At 44.0% G+C, this 24,705-nt stretch overlaps 1 protein-coding gene across 9 annotated transcripts in view; it reads left to right on the top strand.

Moving 5' to 3' along the window:
• Nucleotides 1–6,550: 6,550 nt before the first annotated feature.
• The window catches only part of LOC138764948 (uncharacterized), a 30,481-nt gene continuing 12,326 nt past the window's right edge, over nt 6,551–24,705 (top strand). The window contains exons 1-2 of one of the 9 annotated variants that reach the window (XM_069941435.1): nt 6,551–6,749; nt 23,811–24,390. In XM_069941435.1, the coding sequence (XP_069797536.1) occupies nt 23,862–24,390 (529 nt within the window). In that variant the 5' untranslated portion in view covers nt 6,551–6,749; nt 23,811–23,861. Of the gene's footprint in view, nt 6,750–16,182; nt 16,202–17,235; nt 17,518–17,576; nt 18,532–23,810; nt 24,391–24,705 lie in introns of those variants that run through there. The other 8 variants (XM_069941438.1, XM_069941436.1, XR_011358376.1 and 5 more) reach the window with 8 other exon arrangements.

Raw genomic sequence — 24,705 nt, forward strand, 5'->3', positions numbered from 1 at the left:
GCCCTCATAGACTCCAATCCATTGGCAACCTGAGCTCCAGGTCCAAACCTCCAATACGATCAGGAAGCTATCCGCGCCCGAGGCCCTTCAGAAGCCCCTTGCTCTCAGCACCCTCTTGAATCCCAGTTCCGATACCTGTTTCTTACGAACCAATCTCCAGCAATTTGCAATCTGTATGGGTCCTTTGACCGCAAGTCACCAACAGCCTGCAGCCTGTGTGGACCCTTCTGCCACTGAGTCCCTTACTGTTCTGATGCCGTGATCTCTGTCCTGTAGGGTTGTCTCCTCTGCTTCTACTTCTCAACAGTGGGGAGGGAGAAATGTTCACCCATTTCTGGTGCTCTGTGCTGGTCCACTGCTCTCCTGGAGTCTGCAACTCCTCATAGTACACTGCTCAGAACAGGCACCACCATCTTGGGCACAGACCCCAAGGCTGTAGGATGTTGAAAAAAACATGTCATCTCCTCTAATATAGTGTTTAAATGTCACTGCGGTGGGGACAGTGACACCTTTAAGCTCCTAGGGGTAAACATCTCCAGTGACTTACACTGGTCCACCACCTCCTCTACTTCCTCAGGAGTGAGAAAATTTGGCTTGTCACCTGCATTGCTTAACAACCTCAACGAATGCAACATTGACAGTAGTGTGTGATGATGCGTCGCTGCGAGGTACGGAAACTGCTCCATCCAAGACCACAGGAAACCACACAGGGTTGTGAAGGTGGATCAGGGCATCACACAAACCCCTCCATCCTCTTAGACTTTGGGCCTTGTCCGACACTAGTGGCTGGTCTCCCTGATTTGACAAGCTCACTCACTCAGGAATCATTTGGATAAACCTGCGCATTTAAGGACTCATGGTCATTTAAACAGAAAAATGGCAGAAATTCTGTCCGGAGTCATAGCATTTATCCACCAAGGTGAAGGGAGGAAAGCTGAGGGAAGATGTCAGGGGAACGTTTTTACACCGAGTGTAGTGGGCACTTGGAAAGCATTGCCAGAGGTGATGGTGGAGGCTGGTGCAAAAGGAATTTTAAAATACTTAGTCAGGCACGTGGATACAAGAAAAATAGAGGGTTATGGGTGAAAGCTATAGAAGGTTTAGTGTGTTGAGTAAGTTTCTATTAGTCAGCACAACTGAAAGGCCTGTACTGTGCTGTAATGTTTTGCTCTTAAAATTCAGGCTTTGCCCACACAAACTTACCCACTTCAAGCCACAATACCATATATCTTGGGCCAACACTAACCCTTAGCCAACATCCATTCAGTCCTAGGAATACAAGCCAAATCAAAATGCCAGGAAAAATAACCTCTGGCTTGTCACAGTGGAACTAACAATAATACTCCTTGCAGAGTGAGATGAGACCAATCTTGTCCTACCAGTTCAAGCTGGTGTGGGCAACCAGTGATCATTACAAGTCAATCAGTACATTCAGCTTTTTTTTAAAACAAACATCAACGACAGGGATCTCCCAGTGGCCAATCATTTCAATTCTGTGCTCCCACCCCTGCGCTGACATGTCTGTCCATGGCCTCATGCACTACCAAACCAAGGCCACCTGTAAATTGGAGGAGCAACATCAAATATTCCGTCCGGGTACTCTCCAACTGGTTTCTGCTAGAATACTCCCCATCCTCCTTCTCTTCCCCATCCCTCTGACTTTTTCTCCAGCTCTCCATCCCCTTCCCTCTCTATTCACAGAGTCATACCCCCTCCCACTGTTTGCTATTGTGTTCTCCCTCCCTTACCCACCTATTAACTCCAGCCTGTGCTCCAACTCCTGCCCCTTCCCCCACCTACCATTTTATTCAGGTGCCTGCCTACATTTTGCCCATATCCTGATGAAGGGCTCAAGCCCGAAACATTGGTCATGTATCTTTATCTTTGCTGTATAAAGTACACTGTTTGATCTATTGAGCTTCTCCAGCATTGTGTTTTTACTTCAATCACGGCATTTACACACTTTCGTGTTTTACTCCTTTATTCAAATAGAACAAGTTGTTGCAATTAAACATATAGTAGATCTCATTGGTTTAAAGTGTGTATACTTCCTCACTGGGTGATCGCTAGCTGATATTGAGAAGTTTATTATTGTGTGTAACAGTTCTGTTAATTTGGATCGTGACTCTCCCTTGAGTAATAAAAATGGGTTCACCTTTGAACTGATTTTCTAATATTAGGCAAGAATGTATCCAAAGTTTTTCTGCTTTGGGAACCTGTTTCAACTTATCCAAGGAATGCCCCCATTCTGGAACCATTGCTAAACTGGTAGCTACACATTCCATAATTGTAACACACGCTCAAGGGTAATTTGTGAAGTGCTTGTGAAACACAGGGAGAAGAAGACCCATTCGCCTCACCCTTGTAGAGGGGATGCACTTTTGCCATGAGTCAGTCAGTGGAAGAAGCAGGCAGGGCAGGGATCAGGTGGACAGACAAGGATCAGGTGGTTTGAGATAGGGAAATGAGGACACCACTTGGAGGTGTGCATCTGGGAATTGAGAGCCCCTTAGGCTTTCGCATCAGAGAACAGAGAAGGTAGAATCCCCATTCATGGGAGTCCTCCAGATCAGGCCTGCCTCCACAAAAGGTGAAGGCACAGCTGAATCTTGCCCAGGTCTTGTCAAAATCCACAATGCATGGCCTTTCCCATCTCTGCAGTTCCTCAGCTGCCTCAGAATGTATGAGAATAGGAGCAGGAGAAGGCCATTCAGCCCCTGAAGTCTGTCCAGTCATTCAATATGATCATGGCTGGTCTCAAAGTGAAAGTTCAAATTCAAACCAGAATTTCTAATTATCGATAATGTAAATTGTACTCAAGAAAAAGATACCTTTACAAAAAGGAGAAATGTAAACAAACTGACTGGGAAAATATGAAAAAATAAATATTCGGTTGTGGCAGATGATATTTGTGCTCATACGCCATCATGTTGAAATAATGAGAAGAATTTTTGATGCACTTCTGTTGTCTGGCCCCTCAACTTGAAACTGTATTCATATCCATCCTGATCACTGCAGTCATGGGTGGGCCCCTGTTCCTCCCACCCCTGACCACAACTAATCCCCAACCCCCCCCCCCCCCCCCAATCTGCGAATTGGCACCAACCCCATTCCCCAACCCAGCCACTCACCTCTCTCACCCTCCCTGAGCACAGGCAACAGGTGACAAATTTCCTCAGGGGTGTCATCAGTGCAGCAAGTAGCCAATCACAACTCTTGTTCCATTCAGTTGCATGTCAAGCAAATCTCTTGTGCTGCCTGAATGAATTTCCAGGGACGACATCTTTCTCTAATTGTTTTAGACATGAGGCAGTGAACACAACTCCATTACACAGTTCCCAACAAAGAGCTGAGATTGGTCAAGTGCCAGGTTCATGTGACAGTCATGGTTGCCCCTGGTGAGAGCGAAGGTTGCCAGAAGCATGTGTGTACTGAGGCAGGGTAAGAGCATAAGTCTGCTTATATAAAAAGCAAGGGAACACAGGAGGTTCCCATCCTGAAGAGATGAGAGGTGTTGCCTGTTCAAAACAACAGAATGACAAATGAAGATGTTGTTGAGGCAGGGTCTTTTTCAAGGAGGGTTTTTTGGTACTGGGCTGACAGAGTACCAGTGTCCGACAAAATCACCACAGGACCTTAGCAACCGAGCTTTGCTAAATGTCATAGAAAGTCAGAAAACCGCAGATGCTGAACAGTGAACACTCAGCAGTTTTTGCTTATTCCTGACGGAGGGTGCAGGCCCAAAATGTTGGTTACCCTGCACTTTCCATGAACGCTGCATGACCTGCTGAATTTCTCCAGCACTTTTGTGCATTGCACTCGACACCAACATTTGCACATATTCTTGTTTAAGAACACTCGGCAGGTCAGGCAGGCAGTACAATGTGTTACCATGGTGCCCAGAGATTTGCTAGAGTTAACCCGTGCTTGGAAGCAAGAATTCATTCAGCTACACCCATGAAAAATCTGAGAAAAATGAATGCTCCATTTACTTCAAAAATCCTTAATTAGTTTTTATTAATTAGACTGAAATAGTTATTAAATACAATAAACATCAATTAATCTACGTCCATTGCTCTGAACATCGAAAATAAGTGAGAAAACTTTTGTGTCCACAATGATAGCAGGATTCATGAGGTTGATAGGATAGTTAAGAAGTCCTATGGAATGCTGGGCTTCATTAGTAAGGGGATTGAGTTCAAGAGTCAAGAGGACATGTTGCAACTCTCCAAATCTCGGGTGAGACCACACTTAGAATATTGTGTTCAGTTCTGATCATGTCATTACAGGAAGGATGTGGAAGCTATGGAGAGGGTGCAGAGGAGATTTACCAGGATGGTACTAGGATCGGAAATTAAGTCTTATGAGGCAAGGTTAGCAGAGCTGGGACTTTTCTCTGGAGTGTAGAAGGATGAGAGGAGATTTAATAAAGGTCTACAAGTTTATGAGAGGCATAGATAGGATGGACAGCCAGCGCCTTTTTCTCAGGGCAGGACCTGTACAAAGTGAAGGGAGGAAAGTTTAGGGGAGACATCAGGGGTAAGTTTTTTTTTTAAACGCAGAGTTGGAATGCCTCGCTCGGGATAGTGGTGGAGGCTGAAACATTAGGGGCATTTAAAAAACTTTTAAACAGGCACAAGGATGGAAGAAAAATAGAGGGTTAAGGGGTAGAGAGGGTTTAGTACTTTTTTTTAAAAGAAATCTATGGGCTGATACAACGTCAAGAGCCAAGAGGCCTGTACTGTGCTGTAGTGTTCTATGTTCTGAAAACTGCAGGCGCTAGTCTTGAGTGAACAGAGAGGTTGGAGGGACACAGTAAGTAGGCAGCATCTGTGGAAACAAATAGTCCATCAATTAAGCAAATAAAGAGGCACTGGGGGAACTCAACATCTCGATAAGGGGACCTGACCCGAAATGTTGACCAACCATTTCTCTCCATAGATGCTGCCTGACATGCTGAGTCCAACCAGTATGTTCATTTATTCTAGTGTAGGCATTGGTTTTAAAGAAATAAAGCAGAAGGTGTTGGGAATGCTGAGCAGGTGAGGCCCACCCCTGACATGAAAGGCCCCAAGCCTGTCAATGTTTAAAATGCTTGTTCACAATGATTGTTTGACAGCAGGCACAATCAAATAAACGCTGCAGTACTGAGACAAAACATAATTCCTTGCTTCCTGTCTTGTTGTCATTAGGAGTGCATCAATGACACAGCAGCGGGTCCTTCATTCACCCCAATCAGTGCTGCAGCAGACAACTTTGTTCCTTTCACATGTCAAATATCATAAACCATCAGCTGTTGTCTTTCTATATCCCCCTGGATCTTTCTCCCCCTGCACTTTCCTCATCCATCCCCTATCCCACTCCTTGCCATTATCATCCTTTCTGATTTTTCCCTGCCTGATCCTGAATGATCAATCCTCAGTGGAGGCCTCAGCTTCATTCCCACTATGTCCCCAGTACTCATATACATTCTTCATCCTGGAACCTTAATTCTGTTTCTCTCCCCTCAGATGCAGTCCTACCTGCTGATTATTTCCTGCAACTACAGTTTTCACTGAGACAAGGGATGCAAATAACAAGACAGAAGATGAGGGTCTGAGACATTAAGCTTCACTGGGAAAGTGCAATAGGTCAAAGCAATGTGATCAAAGTGGGAGAATTAAACAGACATGTTACCATAAACTCAGGGACAACAAGAAGCTGTAGAAGCTGAGTCTTGAGCAAACAATGAGAAGCTTGCAGTGACTCAACAGATCAGGCAGGATTCACAGCGAGAAATGGCCCATCAGCATTTTGGGGTTTTGAGACGGAGATGGGAAGGGGAGATGGCAGGAATTTTTAAAAAAAGAGGAGGGGAAGGGCTAGGATAAGCCCAAGAGGTGGGGGGCATACTGGAAGAGGTGGAGTGTGAAGACAGATTGGGGAGTGGGAAGACAGGTTGGGGAGTGGGGATGGTGACTGGGGATGAGGAGTGGAAAACCAAGACTGGAACAGGGAGAATGGGAACAAATAAAGGACAGATGGAAACAGTGGAACTGGATCTGGGTGTGGATTAGCCCAAGATGGAAAATTCAGTGGAACCCTAACCCTAAACTCAGGGTTTGATCTTTATGGGCATGGCAATGCCAGAGAGGCAACACTGAATTGTTTTTCCAGTGTACTATGAGGTGAGCATTTTGGCTGTTTCACTGCCTTTAGTTTCTAAAGGTATCGGGAATACTTTCTTCAGATTATATCTTTCCTCTTGCCGTATCAGATCAGTGCCCTGAAGTAGTATTGGAAAACCAGTGTTAAATATGTCTTATTCTTTCCCAGCTAAATATGTGCTTTCTTTATTACATTTCTTTCACCCCTAGTCATCTTGTTTTCTTAGAAAACACAAATGAACTGATACTTGGCGTTTCCATTGTGAAGGTGACTTAACCAACACCCTAAAGTTTCACCCCAGGTAGGTCACTGCCTTTCCAGTGCTGTTGGTGAAACTTTAATTCCAGGGCCCACCCTTTTGATGACGTAGAAACCTTTTGGGGCTGGCTGCTCCCGCTCCCTCTCCATAAGCCTCAAGGGAATGAGAACAATGAAAAGCCCTGGAAATTACAGCAAAGCAGGACTGGTTATTTTCCAGTAGTGAGACTGGGTGCCAGTCAATCTATAGGTGATTCAACAATCAGCAACTTTGACACTTAACAAATTCACCAAAAACTAGGCAGCAAAAGATTGTTCAAAACTTTACCCACTCTGCAAGTAAGGTAGGAGCTGTGTGGAATCTCTTTTAACTTCCAGTATTTTGTCCGATGCAATTACAATTGGCAGTGCCCGCTTGTCCGCCCTTCACTAGAGTGGCCACAAAGGCCATGCTATTTTAGAGTTAGATAAGGATAAGAGGCTTTCAGATTTAGGTGCTCAATGACTTGGGAAGTTCAATAATATAGCTTTTGAATTTTTTTTCTGGCTCATTCAATACAGTTGCTAGATTTGGAAGGTGCTGGGGGAGGGGATGGGGAAAAATTTCAAAGAGGTTGCAAATCAGACTTATTGAAAGCTTTAAAGATGAGTGTATAAAGTGGAAATGCTAGTAGTCGTTTAACACAATCTGGTGGAGGAGCTCAGATTGTGTTAAAGAATGGTCAATGTTTTGAGCAGAAACCCTTTATAAAGACTGGTTTTGATTCTGTCCTCTGCAGTTTCCTGTGTGTCTCTTGTGTCTGTAGCTGGAAAGGTTTCTTATCCAACACTGGGCGTTACACTCTCACTCTGAAGGTTTACAGTGGTTCTTTTCAGTATTAATATTGCTACTCAGTTAATAATTTACATGGAAAACAGATCAGAGGAAAGTGACTTTACACGGCAGATACATCTGTCATGAAATGGAAAGGTGATACTTAGTGAGAAATAATTGGTGTATGAATTTGTCCCAGAATTTTATTCCCCTGCAACTTTAGTGGAAATTCTCTCTTTGCACCTTCGGATTGTGTGAATAGTACAGCTGGTAGAGTCACTGCCACATGGCACCAGAGAGCCAGGTTCATTCCCCACTCTGGTGCTAGTTGTGTGGAGTTTGCATGTTCTCCCTGTGATCATGTAGATTTCCCTCAGGTGCTCTAGTTTTCTCCTACATCCAAAAATGGTTAGATAATTGTCTTCTGTAAATAGCCTTGAGAGAGAGAGAGAGAGAGAGAGAGAGAGTGTGAGAGAGAGTGTGAGTGATAGAATCTGGGAGAAGTTGATGTAAATGTGGGGAGAATAAAAAAGGGATTCATGTAAACACATAAAATTTCAACCTGTGATCTACAAGTCAATTTACAACCCTCTCAGGAGTGTACTTAAACATTGACTGTTTGAAATATTTTTGTTTTGAGAATTTAAGCACATTACTCGGTATAATTTGTGACAGAGAGCTCACACCAAATTAGACCGATAATAGTGACAAAGCCATTTGTGCTGGCCCTGGGTGCATGTTCTTGTACATGTTTTGCCATGTAATTAGAAGCAGGTTGGATTAGTTAAAATGCACACACCCAGAGCAAGTAACAACGTGATCAGTTAGAAAAATGTGAGTTACTGCGATTGCAATAACTGGCAATAGAAGTTATAAAATATTTAAAGTTAATTATTCTTCCATTCATACAGTTAAAATAGTGGAGTAACTTGAATATGTAGAAAGGTTACTGTATATTTTCTGCATATTGCACTGCAGATTTGGCTGGCTTGTGGATCTGTTCATGGTTTCAATGTTAAAATCTTTGGTAACTTTTGGCTTTTCTGCTTCTTTTGGACAAGGTGTTACTTGCAATCATCGAATGCAGAAAAGGAAATCATACTTCAGCATGCAGAGAACAAAAACATTGATAAGAGTTGTCGCTGTAACTCATTGCTCTATGAAAGAGGGGCAGTGACACATTGGTTTGTTTTTAAATTTAGAGATACAGGCCCTTCTAGCCCACAAGCCCACACTCCCCAAATACACCCTTGTGACCAATTAACCCAGTGGTTCTCAACCTGTTTCTTTCCACTCACATACCACTTTAAGTAATCCCTATGCCAAAGGTGCTCTGTGATTAGTAAGGGATTGCTTAAGGTGGTGTGTGGGTGGAAAGAAAAAGTTTGTTTTAATCGTACCCAATTGACTCATTGTGTGCACGGTTTCATAACTCCAAAGGAAATGGGCCAATGACAATTTTTCTCAATGACAATTTCAATAACAATTGGGTCTAGAGCAGTAATTCTCAACTTTCCTTTCCCAATGACATCCCACCTTAAGCAATCCCTTACTAATCTCAGAGCACCGATGGCAGAGGGATTACTTAAAGTGGTATGTGAGTGGAAAGAAAAAGGTTGAGAACCACTGAATGAACCCATTAACCCTGTACATCTTTGGAACATGGGAAGAAACTGGAGCACCTGGAAGAAACCCATGTGGACGTGGGGAGAACATATAAACATCATATAAGTAGCTGCAAATTCGAATCCAAGTCGCTGGTGCTGCAATAGCTTTGCACTAACCATTATGCTAACCCTGCCACTCCAGACATTCTTGAATATTTAATTCCCAACCTGATGCCTATAACTGTCTCGGCAATAGCTACTAGATAATGTAATTTTCATCTATTTGTGCTATTAAACATCCACCTTGCAATGAATGCTGCATGCATTCAGATGAAGAGCCTACAGCTTAGGCTTCATATCACTTATCCCTACTCAGATCTAATGGGAGCCTCACTTATACCAGACCAACGATGGTCACACAGCAACTCATGCCAGCCCTCATTTGTATTCTGTCCCTTACTGATAGGCTCCAATTATCATTGCAGAATTTCCCATCCTTCTCCATCACTCCTTTATCGTCAATGGCAGAAAGTGCCACATTCAGTTGCCAGCTCAATGCTGTTGTCATAAATTTAAATAAATTTTACCCAAATAGAGATGGGTTGGGGTGGTATATGGGGCAGCCGGCAACAATGCCCAGAGCCCTTCTCCTGGCTCCACTTTAGAACTGTGAAACTTTTGGGTTGCTACAACCTCTCCCTCTCCTTCCTGCACCTCTGAAGATACAGCACATCTGGTGCAATTGGATGTTTTAACAGGTGAACAAGAGACTTGTGGCAAAGGAGTGGCGCAGTCCACTAATCCTAGCTCCAACCTGCTGATACAAGTGATCAATTTTGCATGGTCCTCTTGCTGCTTGTAACTACAACTATAAAGGTACAATTCACTGGAATTATAACCCCAATTATAACTGCAACCCAAATATTCCTATGTCTTTCCCTCTGCCATCAGATTCCTGAATGAACAGTGAATCATAGACATCACTTTTCTTTCTCTTGCACTATTTTAATTTATTTTATAAGGTGGTTTTTATAAATGATTGCACTGTGATACTGCAACAAAACAATGAATTTCGTGACATGTTCATAACAATAAATTCTAATTCTGATGTCTCAGGATTTTCAAGAAGACTTTTACAATTATATGTGCAGGGTAAACCAGCCACTCTCTATGGGGGTCCTGGGGATCACAGCACATTTAAGTAAAAGCCTTGTTTTCTTTTCACCTCATAAAACATTATTTTTAAAAATGTTTTTAAGTAGTCGATAGGAGAGAAGTATGGAAAAAACCAAAATTTGACTGCTTCACAGGGAAGGGGACCCAGACACTTTGACCAGTGTCCTGGGTGGGGGAGATAGCTGAAAAAAATTTGAGAATGGCTGTTAAATGGACAAACCTTCTATTAGTGTCAATTATTACGGTCTTAAAGAGTTCCCACAGTAAGACACCAGTCATAGAATGGCACGGTTAGAGCAATGCCTCTACAGCGCCAGCGATTGGGGTTCCAATCCCGCACAGTCTGTCAGGAGTTTTTATGTTTTCTCCACGTCTGCGTGGGTTTTCCTCGGGGCTCCGGTTTCCTCCCACTGTTTAAAATGTACCCGGGGTGTAGGTCAATTGGGTAAAATTGGGCGGCACAGACTCGTGGGCCAAAATGGCTGTATATTTTAAATTTAAATAGAGAAAAACACACATGCACAGGACAAATGGTTGCAATAATGTATCAGACAGGAATGACAACTGTCACATGAGCTACATGAGAAAACTGAAAATGAACAGACTTACATCTTTAAAAAAAATAAGTGAATCATTTATTCCAACTTCAGTTGCATGATAACAGTTGTTTAGCAACTGGGATTTATGCCAAAAATGTGTTAATTATTAATTTGGGGATATGCAAAGTTAAATATCACATGTTGCTTCTGAGTAAACACAATGTTTTGTCACTTCTAACGATGGACAATAACATATTGGTACATCAATGTGATTCAATACCATCTGTGTTAAAACAATTCTTGCAATGTTCAGTTCAGTCATAAGACAATCCCCATAATCTGATATTTCAAGCAACTGGCAGCCTCAAGCAATAGGCAAAAAAAATCTCTTCTTGGCCTTTTGGCTAAGATCAATTGAAGCAATGGGCTTAAAAAAAGCGGAAAATACTGGTAGATAAAAAATACAAAAAATCGGCACCCCCTAATGGTCAGTTCACCAATCCACGCAATATGCAATCTCAAGCAACTGGGAAATTCACTAACCCAGCATCTACCAATCCCCATTGGTGCCGGATACCCAGGGTTCTACTGTAATATGAAAAATAAGCAAAACAGACAGGATTTGGCCTGAGTCTGTGGCACCTTGGGTCAGAAAGACATGCTTAAGCTGCACTCCAGAGGCTTCCACGCATAACCTGGGTTGGTGGGGTTTTACTGTCAGCACGGATTCAGATTGCAGGTAGCTGCTGAAGGGTTGGGCAAAAGAGATGGTTAGAAGAGGAAGAGGTCAGGCAGCAGGCAAGTTGGATCAGTGTAAAGCTGCAGAGGGAGCCCGTGTGACTGCTAGGTTCATTACTAGAAGAGGTCCTTCCAGAGGGGGTTGCCAGCACAGGACTCCACAGACCAATGGAAATGATGACCGGCTGACAAGCATTGGAAGGCCTCCTTCTGCATTTGTGTTACTCATGGATCCAGAAGGAACGATGTGGGTTTTGTGGGAGGATGGTGTGAGTGCACAGTTTTCTTTTGTGAAAGACATCACCAGGAATCGAGTTGCTCATGCTCGTAAATGGAGTTAAATAAGAAAGTCTGCAGATGCTGAGGTCGAGTGCAATACACAAATGTGTGGGAGAAGCACAGCATCTTTATCTCCTTTCCTCCAGCTCTCCACCCCCTTCCCTTCCATCAGAGAGCTACCCTCTCACCTCTCACATTTGTTCTCTTCTTGTCTCCCACCAGTCTCCACCCATGATCTCTCACCTGTGCTTCCACTGCTGCCCCCCGCCCCCCCGCCCCTTTATTCAGGCATCTGCCTGTTTTTGCTCTGATAATGCCTTTGTTTATACAACGCCAAGCCTGAAACATAGGTTATCCTTCCTTGCTAGCCGAATACCCATCTTCCTCTCTCTCCTCCATCCCTCTGTCTTCTTTCCTCCAGCTCTCCACCCCCTTCCCTCTTCATTCACAGTCATCTCCCCCTTATTTGCTGGTGTGTCCTTCCTCCCTTATCCATCAATTACCTCTGGCCTGTGCTCCCCCACCCTGCTCCTCCCCCACTATTTTGCTTGGACGCCTGCTTATATTTTGTTCATACCTTGATGAAGGGTTCAAGCCCGAAACATTGGTTATGTATCTTTATCTTTGCTCAATAAAGTGCACTGTTTGACCTGCTGAGTTTCTCCAGCACATTTGAGTATTGCACATAAATGGAGCATTGTGTAACCGGGTCTCAGGTAACCACCTTTCTCCCTGATTTACAACTGAAGAAAAGGTGGGGGGGTGGCACCCACCCTTCCAAGGCGAGCAATAAAACAAGGAGAATGGCTCCGGATGAAAGTAACAACAGAAACGTAATGAGCTGGGATTTCATTTCATGGCAATAGGCCAACTTTTCTGGAACAAAATCACCTGCGGGATTAAAGATGAATATCCTTTGAAACAGATGCCAGTGTTGAAAGTTAATATGCAGTAATCGTAAAAGTGAATGCAACTCTGGAATTCTCTCAGTAGCTTGGGCTTCTCCAGTCTTGTCTCAAGCAAATGGTATGGGAGTTCACTGGTATATTAGCAGAGTGCTTTGTTTGTCTGTTTTGAAGGCAACAATAACCCTCAGTTAATCCCATCCACAGAATTTGATAGATTTTTCCACCTTCATATAGTTTTGTATTCATGCTTCAGTTTTAAATATTTGGCAGAGGAGAGACAATATTTTTATTTGGGGAAAACACAAAAATGCTGGGGGATCTCAGCAGGTCTCATAGCGTCAGTAGGATGTACAGATATATAACCAATGTTTCGGACCTGAGCCCTTCATCAAGGTACGAGGGAAAAGCCAGCAGGTGCCTGAATAAAAAAGGCTGGGGGAGAAGGGAAGGAAGGGCAGGAAACAAAAGGTGATAATTGGACATGGATAGGACAGGAGAGGAAAAGTGAAAATTGATTGGAGGAAGGGGTGGCTCTAAGAATGCAAATCTTGAGGAAAGGAGACAGAGGGAAAGGGAGAGTTACAGACCGAGAGGAATGCAGAAATAGCATTAGCAGAAGGAGAGAGACGGAGGTGGGGTGGGGGGGGGGGTGGGTGCGAATGGAAACTGGAGAAGTTGACATTAATGCCATCTGGTTGGAGGGTGCCCGGGCAGAATATGAGGTGTTGTTCCTCCAATTTATGGATGGTCCCAGTCTGGCAGTGCATGAGACCATAGACAGACATGGGAATGGAGAATCTAGGACGTAGGAATCCTTTATCTCAGATTTCCCTTAATCTTCTAAAAATAATCCCCACAGCTGGACCTGCTGTCTCAGAACTCCAGAGTCCCACGTTCAATCCTGACCTCGGGTGCTATCGGTGCAGAGGTGACTCCAGGTGCTCTGATCTCCTCCCACATCCCAAAGATGGGCTGGTTGGTTAATTGGCTACCATAAAATACCTCTTGGAGTAGGTTAATGGAAAAAAAGAAGCATATGTGTAAGAGTGAGAATAGGTTGAGGGGTATAGAGGAGCAAGGAGAATGGGAATGAAATGATGGGATTGATCCCCTGGATGTTACAAAGGATCCATTAAGAGGAGCAGCCTCCTTCTGTGTGTTCTCAGTGTAAGGCCTGATGGCCAAAGTAATTAGGCTATTTTCCACCAAGTAGCGGGATCGTTCAAGTTTATTGTCACATGTACTGAGATGCAGTGAGAAAGTTTGTTTTGCGAGCAGTCCAGCTGGTCAATTTATACATATTATGGCAATAAAAACACAGTACAGCGTGCAGAATTACAGATAAAGAGCAGTTCAAATGGTCCAAAGATCATCTTGAAGATCTCCCCATTTTCAAATCGCTGTGCCAGCTCTCTGAAATATACTGGGTCGAGGGAACTGATGGCATTTGCTGTACTGAGTAGCACACATGTTCCATCCAATGTGGCTTGCCCAGTTAGTCCTAGATCCATATTCAGATTTGAGCTAATAATAAGAGGCTGCAGAATCTCAGCCAACCTGGCAGCATCTTTGGAGGGAAATAGTCAGTCAACGCTGACTGACCATATCTCTCTGGGGACCCTGCCTGACCTGCTGAGTTCCATCAATCTCTCATTGTTTACTCATTGATTCTTGTATTTGCATAGAACATGATACATTACAGCACAGGTCCTTCAGCCCACAATATAAAGCTATCCCAAAACAATCTAACCCTTCCTTACCCCACACCCATAACCCTCTATTTTCCTTACATCTATGTGCCCATCTAAGACTCTTCTTAGTGTCCCTATTGTACCAGCCTCCATAACCACCCCGGTAATGCATTCCAGGTACCCACCACTCTCTGTATTAAAAAAACTTACCTATGACGTCTCCCCTAAACTTTCTTTCACTCACCTTAATCAGATCTCCTCTGGTACTTGCTATCATCACCCCAGTTCTCGTGTTTCTTGGCATTCAGGTTTGTCTGGCTTTAGTGGGGGTTATTTTAGAGAAGGAGCTGATACACAAGAAGGCACAGAATCACTGAAAGGCAAAACCCTTAATCGAGTCTGATAAGGGGTTTGGGCTCAAAATCTTTTTATCCCACTTTGCTACTCGACCCAGAGTTCCTCCAGCAGAGCGTGTTCTGCCAAAGCACCTTGCCAGCTATTGCCTACCCAACAGCTCCTCCTTACACTTGGCTATCTCCCTCTAATCTTTCAGTCCAGACCTTCTGGCTCTCTTCAGCAGTTTGTTTTTGCTTGCTCACAAAATCATAGAATGGTTACAGAGCACAGAAACAGACCATCTTGTCCACCATACTGACACTAGTTCTCTAGGTTGAGCAAACTCTTAATTCCCTTATCCAAATCACCCCCCACCCAAACGAACACACACACACACACACACACACACACACACACACACACACACACACACACACACACACACACACACACACACACACACACACACACACACACACACACACTCCATTTTCATAATCCCAAAACTTTTTCTGCACCACATCTTTATTCAATTCCCTCTTGAAGGCCTAAGTGGAATCTGCCTCTACCTAGAATCTAATAAACACTGCAGAAACAGAGCTTTTCCTCACATTATTCTTAATTGATCTTATGGCCTGGTTTGTAAATTCAAGTGCCTAGGAAAGCAGAAGGTGGCCAACCCAGTAAAATCCATCATGGGCACCGAATTCCCATCCATTGTCTCAAGAAGGGAGCCAACAACAAAAGGATCTCTGCCACTGTGGTCACAACCTTTTCTCGCTACTCCCACCCCCCCCCCCCCTCCGCCAAACTCTAGGTTTAAGAAGTTTTTATCCAACAGCTATCAAGCCCTTGATCCTCGCAATACTACCACCAAAACATCTGTTCTAATTATTGGAATGTCACTTTTTCTTGAACTACCTGCAACTGGGAATACTTATCTATCCTTTTAGATTTACTTTCTATTTTTCTGTCTTGTCATATTGTGGTAATCTTGACTATTGTAGTTGGTGTATCATATGTATCTGTGTGGCTGCAGCAAGAGAGTATCTCAGTGTATGACAATAAATTCTCATTACTCATTAATTCCTGTGACCTTTCCTCCTTGATCTCTCCATCAGAACGAACATCCTGGCACTCTCCACACTATTGAGTTTAAATATTTGTAACAGATCTCCCTCCACACGTCTGACATATTAAGCAGCCCCACTAATCTGACCTTGTAACTGTCGTCTTCATCCAAGGAACCATTCTTGTAAATCTTTTCTGGATCCTTGACAATACTTTTACATCCAATCCAATTTAAAAATTCGCGGGCGAGAATTCAGGATGCAGATCGAGAATCTGGTTGGGTGGTGTCAGAGTGAGGAACTTATTGTGGATTTTAGGAAGGATTCACCGAGTGACCATTCTTCATTGACGGGCCAGCTTTGGAGAGAGTTCGCAGCTTCGAGTTCCTGGTATTCCATATAGTGGAGGACCTCTCCTGAAGTCAGCACATTGATCAACAGTGAAGAAGACATACCAAATCCTCTACTCTCTGAGGAGTCTGAAGAGATTTGGCATGTCATTGTAACCCTGCACACTGTACTGTGTTAACTGCTGTGCTGTGTATGTGCTGACGAGACGGACTGCTTGCAATACCATCGTTCTCACTGTATCTCTGAACACGTGGCAATAAGTGAGGTCGAACCAGTGTTCCACCAAGGTTAAGTGAAACATTCATATTCTGCTTCTTTCGGTCAGGCTCAGAACTGTCTACCGTTAATGAATTCTTTTCTCTTCGTGACATTAACAAGCTTATTCTTAATTGATCTTATGGCCTGGTTTGTAAATTCAAGTGCCTAGAAAAGCAGAAGGTGGCCAACCCAGTAAAATCCATCATGGGCACCGAATTCCCATCCATTGTCTCATTTTATTTTAATGCTTACAAGCAGGGAGCCAAAAAGTATCGGGTTTGCCTGGTTAGTGCCCCACTCACGCTGCAGGTTGAAAGGGTCTGATCCACTCAGGGTTGTCCCAATCCAACCGGTTCCCTGCCCTACCTCAGAGGTCGTCAGGGAACTCAGTAATACTCACCTAGGTCGCGTCCTCCTGTGGCTTGAAACCGAAAATGGCCGACCCGGTTGTTCCAGTGACATCAGCGCTTACTGGTGTCACAGGGAACCCCCTGGTAAAGTGCCTGCCATGATTGGGAGGGGGAGAGAGAGGTTGCTGCAGCGGGGCCAGGGGGTGTGCCACGATCAGCGGGAGAGGGGTTGCTGCCACAGGGAAGGGCAGAGCAGTCGCTGCCGAGGGGGCAGAGGGGTCAGCTGCTGTGGGGTGGGGGGGGGCAGCGCGATTGAAGGTGAGAGGGAGAATGACAGCTGGTGGGTGGGGGAGAGACCAACAGCTGGTGGGGAAGAGAGACCAACAGCTGGTGAGGGGGGTGGGCGACTGACAGGTGGTGGGGGGGCAACTGACAGGTGATGGGGGGCGACTGACAGGTGGTGGGGGGCGACTGACAGGTGGTGGGGGGCGACTGACAGGTGGTGGGGGGCGACTGACAGGTGGTGGGGGGGTGACTGACAGGTGGTGGGGGGGGCGACTGACAGGTGGTGGGGGGGCGACTGACAGCTGGTGGGGGGGATGGGGGAGAGAAGTCAGTGTGACACATCACTTACCGCATCATAGTGGGATCGGAATCCTGCTTAAATCTCCGGGTTGGCGATTTACTGGGGCTATTCCCCCCTCAGCTTTAAAGGTCCTGGCAGCACCTTTGCCCCACTAAGCGCACCTGGGTGCCAGGAGGGCTACCCAGGTGCTGCAGTTTAAAAACGCCCAATGAAACATGTTGCTTTCAGAGACGTCTGTTTTGACCCTACGGGAAAGTTAGGAGAACCCAACCCCCACCCCCTCTCCATCAACTCAATAGCTAGACTGCCCCAACCTGGGAAAGCCAAGGGAGGAAGTGGGGTAGGGATCCCTGCCAGCCAAGTCTTCCTGGAGGTAAAACCGTCCGTTCCCGAGGGGCGGCGCCTAAAGGTTTGTATCTGGCCGAAAAGAAATATTTTGGAAAGTAAAATGGAGGATTCCAAATGAAGTGTAATTAAAAATAGTTACCAAGAAAAATGGGAAGTCCTATTCTTCTCGGACTTGGAGAACCGGTGTTTAGTCCCTGGTCCCAGAGACGGGGCAGCAGGAGAGGTTTCCAAGGGACAGGGATTCTGCTCGGAGGGTAGTTAAAGATAAAGGAGGCAAGTGCTGCTTTGATGTGTCTCACCGAGCAGCGGAAGGTGGCAAACCCCCTCGCCCGTGAGCTGCGTCTGGGAAGGCGGAGGGAGTGCAGTCACTCCGGGGCGGCTGCTGGTAGACAGGGAGTCCGAGCGCTGCGGCTCATACAAGAGTGGACGGCACAACCCGTCCTTTTCGGCAAACACCAGGCGCCATCTGAGAGTTCAGGGAAGATTATCCGGCGCGCCCCAGAATCGCAGCAAGACTTCAAAGTTTAGGCGGACACTTTTGGAGACGAGGTTGCAATGGCAACAATGTAAGACCGGAGTGGATTGGAAGTGAGTGGCGCTGCAGTTTGGACGGAGTGACCACTGAGGTCAACAATCAGTGGCCAAAAATAATGGACCGGCAGAAAAGTTGCCCTCTGCTCTCTGAGTGAAGGGGTGGAGACTTGGCGCAAGCTGGCTGCCCGGGGAGGGGGTTATCATCCTGTGCAACACGGAGAGCGAGTTTCCGAGTAATTGCGATGATCACTCCAGCAGCGCTGGCCAGTTTGGCTGAATTTTGTTCGCTAAAACTCACCGTCTCTTGGCTGAGAGCAAGAACGGCCCCGCTTTGATTGCGAAAAGGGCCCGTTCGGAGCTTGACTCGGAAACGGTGGAAGCCGATGAAACTGCCCCCGGGCTGCGGCGGTCCGGAGGGCGACACAGTGGGTCCAGTCAACGAGGCGAAAAACTCCACGGTAGGTCAGGCAGCATCTGTGGAGGAAGAAAACCAGCTCACCTCGCACCTTTCTCACAAGTGGGACAGAGAGAGTTTTAAAAGGTGATTTTTTAAGATTGAGGAAAAGATGATGAATAATGAAAGTAAAAACTCAACGATGGTGAGAAACACAGCAGGTCTGTACTTTATTAGCAAAGATGAAGACCGACGTTTGGAGCTCAAGCTCAACCCGGAACCGTCGGTGATGTATCTTTATCATTTGCTCATATCAAGTTTGATCTGCTGAGTGGTGTTTTTCCAAAGGACACTGAACTATCTGATGGGGCGAGATCAGGTCAAAGGGTCTTTGTGTTTGGTTGATAAGAGCAGTTTTTTTTGGGGGGGGGGGAGTTTTTAAAGATTTTTTTATTGTGACAAATAGAAACAGATTTTAGACTAAGGATTTAAAATTTCTAAGTTTATGCGGTCCTTTTATCAATTATTTTTGTAATTTATAAGATTACTTGGATCTTGTACTTACCAAATCACTTCAGAAGGGAAGGAGTTAGAATTTGTAGTTTAGTATAATAGTTACTTTAAAAAAAACTTTTTCAATTAGCCATATGTTGTAATTGTTTAAGTGTTTACTTTTTTCTTGACTTATGATATTGAGTTTCTATATAGGAATAGTTTTATTTTCTTATATAACTTTTATTCTGTCTATTCCTTTATATATTACCTTTGATTAATGGTGTCTACTTATGAACTATTTCTGTAAAATCCAATAAAAATATTGAAAAAGGAATGAACAATTTTGGGCAGATTTGGTAGCAGTTTACCAATATGTTGAGCAGCATTGATGCCCAATAGATCTGTGCTATGAATGGAGAGAGAGAGCAAATGAGCCAAAATCACAGATGGATGACAAACAGAATCACGAGTCCTGCTGCCTCTCCTACGATGGAGTTGCGCGTTCAGATATTTTAGCAGTAAAAGTCTATGAGCCCAAAAGAGGATTTGACCGATGCTACTGCTGACATGGGTTTGTCTTTGTAAAATGCTGAAGCTGGAGAAACTCCAGCAAAGGTAAAAATACATAACCGACATTTTGGTCGAGCCCTTTGTCAAGGTATGGAAAATTGTTGACAGGCGTCTGAACAAAAGAGTGGGAGGAGGGGTGGTCATAAAGGGAGGTGATGATAGGTGGAGAAGGGAGCCGCAGAGCCCCCTCACTGGTCCGCCACCGTGGTCACTGTCCCCACGGGTTATCTCCTCCGCTTCTCTCTCAAATGAGGGGGTGATCTTCCTGTCTTCTGGTGCCCAACTCCAGCCCTCTGCTTCCCCAGAGTCTGCAGCCCCTCATGGCTGCTGCAGATTAATAGGTGCCGCCATCTTGGGTGCAGACCCGTGGTCACGGGATTACAAATAAAATCACCGAGATAGGGAAAAGATGGTTGACAGAACAGGTGGGGCATCTAGTTAAGAGGAAGAAGGAAGCATGCATTAGATGTAGGATGCTAATGAGAATTATACAGTAGCCAGAAAGGAACTTAAGAAAGGATTTGGGAGAGCTTAAAGGGGGCACGAGAAGGCCTTGATATGTAGGATTAAGGAGAACCTTAAGGCATTCAATGTGCACGCGAAGAACAGAAGAATAACGAGAGTGGAGGTAGGGATACTTAAGGGTAATGGAGGCAACAGGTGCCTGGAGGCGGAAGAGATTGAGAGGTCTGAAATGACCAGAGAAAAGGACCTTGGTCAAGGTGAAGTCAGAATAGAAGAAACTTGTGTGCTGGACCATGTTGAGATTAGGAAAGAAGTGCTGGACCCCAGGTTTTTGTGGGAATTGAGTGAAGATAGCTGGGGTGTTCACTGGACAGCAAATTTTTTCAAAAGGTTTGCTCCCTGGAAAAAAAAATTGGGAATTATTATAGACAACTTCAAGCTGAACACAAAGATAATTTCAGATTTTCTATGTCACGTAAAATGTTGGAGAAACATTAAATTAACTTTGAACTGAATTTAGCATGTTTAAGCACATAATGTAGCCAAGCTATCAGGATGACTGCACATGTTGCTCAACAAATGTGAGGAGCCCAGCATTTGTCTTGGACGCTAAGCTTACAACTGAAGTAGAGCTCAAAGGCTTTCTTAATAAGTGCAGTCATGCTGCGACTTTGAGTCTTAAGCATATACTCACCACAAATGTAATAGAATGTTGCGACATTGATGAGACATTTCTGCTGTATTGAAGCTTCCTGAAGAAAATGAATGCTATTGTTAAGTACAGTCATTATAATTTGTTAAGTATACTTGCCTGAAGAACACGTGTTCAATCTATATCAATGTAATGCACAGCCTCTGTATATTTGAGCTGCTTTTATTAGCCAGTCTGCAACTATCCTGAATAAGCATGCCCAGGCCTAAGACAAAATTTGCATAGCGCATGCACTGAGTGTATGACCAGGCATGTTTGGACTGACCAAAACATCTTGCTTTGTGAGCAATATACTAGTAGACTTAAAATACATCAGAAAATCACAAAAAATAGGTTATATCTAAAAGATGGTACTTGATAGGAAAACTTTAAGGTGATTCTTTTAATCAGCAATCCAAAATCCATAAAATTCAGGAAGCAAAATCTTTGTTGTCCAGTGTGATCTTTGTGTCCTACTTGGCAGGATCTATGAGCATTTGGAGAAGTACATTGTTCTCAGGATAGTCAGCATGGCTTTGTGATAGGAAGGTCATTCTTCATGAGCCTAATTGAGTTTTTTGATGAGCTAACAAAAGAAATTGATGAAGGGAAGGCTGTGGATGAGGTGAATGTGGATTTTAGTGAGGCATTTGACAAAGGGCCCCATGAGAGACCCGTTTAGAAAGTCATGAGGCATGGGATCCATGAAACCTTGGCTGCGTGGGTCCAGAATTGGCTTGTCCGTAGATAGTAGAGTAGTAGAGATGGAAAGTATTCTGCCTGGAGAACAGTGAGTAGTGGAGTTCTTCAGGGATTTGTTCTGGGACCATGTTTTGTGAGATTTTTTAATGACCTAGATGAAGAAGTGGAAGGATGGGTCAGTAAGTTTGCAGATGATATGAAGGTTGGAGGAGTTGTGAATAATGTTGAAGGTTGTCATTAGGTTACAAAAGACAGGATGCAGATTTCAGCGGAAAAGTAACGGATGGAATTCAATCTGGATAAATGTGGGGTGATGCATTTTGGAAGGTCAAACCTGAAGGCTGAGTTAATGATCAGATAATTAACAGTGTGGAAAAACAGAGGAACCTTGGGTCCAAATCCTTGCATTTCTCAAGGAAAGAAGGCCTATGGGATGCTGGCTACATGATTAAGGGGATTGAGTTCTAGAGTTGAGAGGTCATGTTGCAGTTCTACAAATCTCTGGTGAGGTGAAATATTGTGTTCAGTTCTGGTCCCCTCATTACAATAAGAATGTGGAACCTATGGAGAGGGTTCAGAGGAGATTTACCAGGATGTTGCCTGGATTGGAATAGGTCTTCTGAGGCAAGTTTAGCAGAGCTGGGAGCGAAGAAGGGTGACTTAATAGAGGTTGACAAGATTCTGAGAGGCATTGATAAGGTAGACAGCCAGTACCTGTTTCCTAGTGCAGGACCTGTAAACACGAGAGGACCTGAGTATAAAATGAAGGGAGGAAAGTTTATGGGAGATGTCAGGGATAAGGTTTTTTTTTTAAACACAGAGTTGTGGGTGCCTGGAATGTCTTGCCAGGGTAATAGTGGAGGCTGAAACATTATGGGTGTTTAAGAGACACTTGGGCAGACTCGTGGATGAAAGAAACATATAGGGTTACGTGGGAAAGGCTTAGTTCTTTTGGTAGGTATAAATTCTGTATGCCAAAGGGCCTGTACTGTGCAATAGTGTTCTATGTTTTAGAATGGTAGTTAATGCCAACAGAGCCCAAACACTTCACAGGGCATGTAAAAAGAAAGTGGATAGGAACCTGTAAGACAAGGCTATTTGGAGCCAAGAAAGTTAATGTGGAAATAAAGAAGCAGAACAAGGCTAGTAAATATAAGGAGTCAATTCTACCAGTCTTTGGCAGTAGGAGTGCAATACCAGCAAGGTGGTGAAAGTAATGGTTGGGGAGAAAATTGATAAGGAACTGGAACAGATGAGTCTGCTAATTGTGAATGTCATTTGGTCAAGCTGTTGTGACGTGACGCAGGAAGTGGAGATGAAGAATAGAGAACTTTGTCCATTTCAGTTCCAGCCACTTGATACTAACCCTCAATGAAGAACAAAGTGAAGTTCACCAAAAGTGGAGACACAGAGGAGACTGCAGAGGCTGGAATCTGGAGCAAAAATAAATCTGCTGGAGAAACTCAGTGGGTCAAGTAGCTTGAGTGAGAGGAATAGAACTGTTAAAATTTGGAGTCAGAACCCTTCATCTTGAGGCATTGAGATTCTAACCTGTAAACGTCAATAATTCCTGAATCTCCCAACACTGCTCAAATGGTTAAGTCCCTCCAGCAAATTGTTTTTCACCAGAAGTGATTTGCTTTCAACAAATCTGCACTGACTTCCAATTATTCCCATATATTTTCTCAGCAACTCTTTCCTGGATTGATTTTTTTTAAAGTTTACTCACTGCTAATGTTGGGCAATGGGTGAACTGCAGTTGATACATTTTCAGAATATCACTGATGTTTGCAATCCTTCAAATATTGGTCAACACTTCCACATCAAATCAGGTTGGGTAGGTTGTGGCTGGGCTTCTGCAATTTCCATCCTGTTTGCTCAGAAAACAGTCTGCATCCTGAGTCTCTTTGACTTTCAATCAATGTGTTAACTACTTCTCTTTGTCAATCTTTACCCAATTTCCAGTGTCCTCCATTTGATGAGAGGCAAAAAATTGCTGGAGGAACCCAACAGGGCAGACAGCAACGATGGATAGAAATGGTTCATCACTGGTTTGGGTCTGGATACTTTATCAAGACTCAGAGAAAATGGAGTGAAATACGAACATCTGCAGATAATGTGATTCTAAAAACTCAGAAATGCTAAAGGAACTCAGCAGGTCTCGTAGCATCAAGGGATGCCTTGACAAAGGGCTCAGTCCCGAAACGTTGGTTACATATTATTTACCTCTTGACCTCCTATGGGTGCTGCAAGACCCGCTGAGTTCCTCCAGCAGTACATTGTCTGCTCAAGATTCCATCATCTGCAGCTTTTGTATTCTCCATTTTATTGAAGACAGTTTTAAAGCAATCACCAGAACTTCATCCTTCTCTTTCCACAGGAGAATTTTCATTTTGGTCACTCATGGCCTGTGCCTTTTACTTGATTATCTCTTTGATATAAATTTATCCAAAAAATGGATGACTTTCCTTTTATGTTATTATCAATTCTTTGCATTTTACAGGAATAAACTGCAAATCACCAGCGACTGTGCACAAAAAGCAGCAGGAAGAACATGCAGCCCAGAAACGGGCCTATTGAATTGTACATTCTATTTATTCTCTGCATTGTCCTCTTAATCAGTGATGTCAATGCAGCCGGAGATATTGTGACTTCCAAATCAACTGCAACTGTTAACACAACTGCTACTTATCTTGGTCACTTTGGAAAAGAAATCAACCAGTCAGAGACAACATTTGCCTCTGCATCTGTGCAGAACACAATAGGTAACAGCACAACGACCACTGTCTCCTCTGGGGGTACAGTTGCCATGCCAACCACTGTGCTTAATAGTTCTCAGATTTCTGTGACTCCAAAGGGCTCAGTTCAAACAACAACTCCCAGCAACGTTTCAAGTTACAGCACACCTGAGTCACCAACAACTCCAACAAGAGCGACAGTCAGCCAAGTTACGACAAAAGTAACATCTGCACCAAAGCCCACGCAGGCGGAATCCCCTGTAACGAGCAGAGAGTCAAGCAGCACTGATGTCACAAAGCCTACCACTGCTTCACTGTATACAATAATAACCACTACAACTTCAGGTAAGGCCTCATTAATGACAGAAGTTCAAGGAAATCAAATATTCAAAAGGACAAATATTTCAGGACCGAGGATAATTTCTGTAAAAGCATGAATAATTTTCCAAGATAAATATACTTGGAGCATTCCTAATGTAACATATAGAGGAAGATAATTTTAGCATTTTAAATATTATTTCTGATCTCTTTTGTGCTTTCTGCATTAGAAATTGGTGCCATTTTTGCAAGCAAAGATGTTGCTATTAAGATTAATGATTGAGTAAGTTACTTAATCATGTCTTTCATTCTTTTGTCCTGTCTGACTGCAGTAATCTGGGC

The sequence above is a fragment of the Narcine bancroftii genome, chromosome 5 (assembly GCF_036971445.1).
Source record: "Narcine bancroftii isolate sNarBan1 chromosome 5, sNarBan1.hap1, whole genome shotgun sequence".
Taxonomy (NCBI): Eukaryota; Metazoa; Chordata; class Chondrichthyes; order Torpediniformes; family Narcinidae; genus Narcine; species Narcine bancroftii.